Below are 4,095 nucleotides of genomic sequence, written 5' to 3'. Positions count from 1 at the left end.
CAAAGTTTGGGGAGGGAAGGACGGCGGCAACTCATACCCATAGAGGAGAGCGCGGCCAAAGGAGACCCCCGACTCGAGAACGATAAAGGCGTAACTACACGGGAAAGATAAATTCAATGTCTATAAAATAAATAAGTAGAACCAACTACAAAATAAAAGAAAACCAAACTAATAGTAAAAGAAACGAGAGAAGCAAGAAGGCAAGAACACCAAAAGGTAATCAAATAGGACATCAGTTGTCCGAAACATGGATATGACGCCTCCAACTACTACTACCCTCAGAAAGGTTTAACTCATGCAAGTCAACTCTTATTTGCTCATCCCAAGTTCTCCTGGGTCTTCCTCGACTCCTTACCCTCTACTATAATGCTTTCTACCCTCCTCACAGGGGCGTCGAAAGTCTTTCTCTGCACATGTCAAAACCATCTCAATCTATTTTTGCTCATTTTTCCAAAAATAGGGGCTACCCCTAGTTTGTCCCTAAACTGTTTGTTCCTAATTCGATCCATCAATGTGTGCCCACACATCCACATCAGCATACGCATTTCTGTAACGTCCATCTTGTGTTCAAAAATCTTCTTTACAGGCCAACACTCGGTCCCATATAGCAGAGCAGGTCTGATCCCCGCCTGACAATATGTATTAATTAAAATTCCCATACTTTTTGAGGCAAATCTGGTTAATCTTTCAGCAACGTTATTATAATGATTTTTTTTCTCATTCTCAAAATAATTTTTGTTTATCATGCATCTTTTATTTCTTCATGAAATGTTTTAGAAATTAAAATTTTAATGAAAAAACTTTATTAATTAGCAAATACTTTAATATAAAAAAGCAAATATATATTTTAAGAAACTTTAAGTGGAAATCTTATGTAGCTTTTAAATTCAAAAATACAATACTCCTAGAAAACTTAATAGAACATATCTAATTGTGATATACTACTCATGTATTAAAGGAATGTGTTGATTTTAAACTTTGTTAAGAATTAATGTATACGGCAAAATCACTATGAGAATGCTTGTGAAATTTTATAGTCTTTTATTAGATTGTATGAACTGTGATATACTACTCTTATATTAAAGGATTAAGTTGATGTTAACTTTGGTAAGAATTGTATATGGCAAATCACTATAAAAATGTCATGTGAAATTTTACAGTCTTTTTATTAGATTGTATGATATAATGTTTTAAGCATATATCTCAAATAACTTGTTAGTCACTAAAATAATTAATTGTAAAAGATGGTTTTTAAATAAGAAAATTAGTATATTAAAAAAGATTTCACATTTTCATTTATTGATTAACGAATAAGAAAACAAGCTTTGAGGTGTGTTTGCTTAAAACATATCAACTAGAACTCCTAAAATGTACAGGTGAGTACTCCTAAAAAGAAAAAGAAATATGATAAAAGTAAAAAAAATATTGAAAAATTTCACGTGGTAATTTTAAGGTATTAAGTTTTTCATGGAATAACTAAAGTTTTTTTAAAATTCATACGATAATCCTGAAGTTTACCCAATCAAACTTCTGTAACATTTTTACCCAAAAAATATTAACAAACCGTCTATTAGTAACAGTTGCCATGTTTCTGAAATTTAAACATCGAAAATCACCCTAAAAATCACATTTTTTATAATTCTCCAATCCTAATTCTCTAATCCTAATTTTCCAATTTCTCAAAATTTGGCAACAAATTCGCCCTCTTTACGAGGATACATATGATTTAAAGATGTGAACACCTCTTTGTCAATAAATGGTTATCCTACATCATTATTAGAGTCGATTTATGCGCATGAGCACCATAAGCCACCGCTGAGGGCTTGATTTATGCAGGAACTATATTTTTTTTGTTTATTTATTGAAAAAAAATTGTTTTTTTATATTTTATTTTTGTGCATGTCAATAATGCAATATAATTTTATATTGATTCAATGAATTCTTTGTGTTAGTTTGATAATTACAAATATGTATATTTATCTAGCTAATTAATATGTATTTTTAATATACTGTTTTTTTTTTTGATTATATACTTTTATTAATTAATTAATAAGTAAATGATTAATTTATTGAGTAAAATAGATTTTTTCATTCGTACTTAAAATAATAGATCGAATTGATATTTATTTCTCAAAAGTATATATTTTAAATATAGGAAAAGTGTCAGAAAGTACCTGATAATTTTTTTATTCCGAAAAGTACCTAATAAAAAAAGTTTTGTCAAAAAACACCTAACAAAATTTTTTCTTTTCCGAAAAGTACCAATTAGCATTTTCCTTCAGTTGACCGTCAAATATAACGGTTGACTGGTCAAAATCGAAAATTCTTCTTCCTCATTTTCAATTTCTTTTCCAATTCAATTTTCTCACTACTTTCTTTCTCCACTTTTTAATCAAAATCGAAATTAAATTGGAAAATAAATTGAAAATGAGGAAGAAGAATTTTTGATTTTGACCAGTCAACCGTTATATTTGACAGTTAACTGAAGGAAAACGTTTACTTGGTACTCTTTGGAAAAGAAAAAATTTATTTAGGTATTTTTTTTGCAAAATTTTTTTTATTAGTTATGTTTTGGGAAAAAAAAATTTTTATCAAGTACTTTTTGACAATTTTTCCTTTAAATATCCACCGACTTTTGGACTATTAAAAAATTTCTTCTTCTTTAAAGGTAAAAAAAAGAATATTAAGTAAAAATATTAAAAATTAAACTTTAACTTATTTTTTACATTCAACTTTATCAAAAAAAATCAAAATTTATGTATCATTTATAAAAATATTTATGAAAATAAATATCAATATAAATTAATTAATGAGTATATATAAAAATTAGATCTTTATTTTATTTTATTTTTAAAAGTAACGACAAGATTGACCACAAAATTTGAATTAATTGATACGTTAGTGACAAAATTTTAGAATGACTATATAGTAATTTTGATTAACTTGCACATTTTTTTTTAAATATAACCCAGCTTTATATCAAAAAAAAACTTATACATAAAATTTTTCTTATTTTTATTGTAATTTTCAAATCTTAAGTTATTTTATATCATTAAACTAGCTACTATAATACAAGTTATACCCTATACATACATCCTAAGTAATTTTATTCTTATACTACTACTTCATATGATTTATTCTTTATTTTGACAACAATATTTTGAAAGACATATATAAAATAAGGCAAATACTGATTAAATTTAAGAATGTCCGATCCTGCTTGATCATCAAATTAACCTAGCTACTAGCCTCCTTACCAGCTAAATCATTGTTCGGTTGTTCAGAATTGTTATCATTGGTAGTGTTGTCAATGCTCATTAAGGCGCTTATATCCAGCCAATCATCTACGAATGCATAAGAAGAAGCTGATCCATCACCGATCGGATTATTATTAGACATGTCACCTTGCTCATCTTCTTGTGGCTCCTGCTGCTGCTGCTGATCCTGATGATGCAGGGCCCAGTTAATTGGCTGCTGTAATAATAGAGCCGAATCCGGATTTTGCTGCTGCACGCCAGGATGTGGATGTGGATACGGATACGGATACGGATTAAGCTGCGGACGCTGAGTCGTCTGCAAAGCTGGCAGATTAAAGCTGTTACTCATCACCAAGCCTAAGTTAGTCCCGGAACCCGCTCTAGGCAATGCGTTTAGAGTAGGATGGTTAACTAGCCTTTGGTACTGCATGGCTGTAACCGAAGAATATGCACCAGTAGCTGTAGCGCTCACTGCAGCTAAACGTTGTGTCAACGGCGGTAACGCCAATACAATCACTGACACGGGGGATGAATCGGAGGCTGATCTTCTCTGCCTTCGGTTAGGGCCACCAATAGGAATGTTACGTTGAATTCCTCCTTCAGTCCAGTACCTCCTACAGTCACTACAGTAGTATCTTGGCTGATAAATGCTACCGTTATTATAGTAGCAAAACTTTGAATTCCTCGACTGGCACCGCGGGCAGACTAACCCTGCTGGCGGCTTGGTGGATCTTTTCCCATGACCACCGGGGGAACAACCATCATCACCTCCTTCGCCGCCGCTGCCGTTTCGAATAACCTCCTTTCCTTTTCCACTTCCTTCTATCTGGTGGCTCAT

At 31.3% G+C, this 4,095-nt stretch overlaps 1 protein-coding gene across 1 annotated transcript; it reads right to left on the bottom strand.

The window, feature by feature from the left end:
• Nucleotides 1–3,237: 3,237 nt before the first annotated feature.
• On the bottom strand, nt 3,238–4,095 carry LOC130823485 (dof zinc finger protein DOF3.2-like). The gene has a single exon (XM_057688102.1). The coding sequence runs from the start codon at nt 4,093–4,095 to the stop codon at nt 3,238–3,240; it is 858 nt and encodes a 285-aa protein (XP_057544085.1).

Source organism: Amaranthus tricolor, chromosome 9 (genome assembly GCF_026212465.1).
Source record: "Amaranthus tricolor cultivar Red isolate AtriRed21 chromosome 9, ASM2621246v1, whole genome shotgun sequence".
Classification (NCBI taxonomy): domain Eukaryota; kingdom Viridiplantae; phylum Streptophyta; class Magnoliopsida; order Caryophyllales; family Amaranthaceae; genus Amaranthus; species Amaranthus tricolor.
This window is presented reverse-complemented; position numbering and strand designations above follow the sequence as displayed.

What these genes read in the sequence shown, in the direction of transcription:
- LOC130823485 (XM_057688102.1), bottom strand. Translation starts at nt 4,095, where the DNA reads ATGAGCCACCAGATAGAAGGAAGTGGAAAAGGAAAGGAGGTTATTCGA.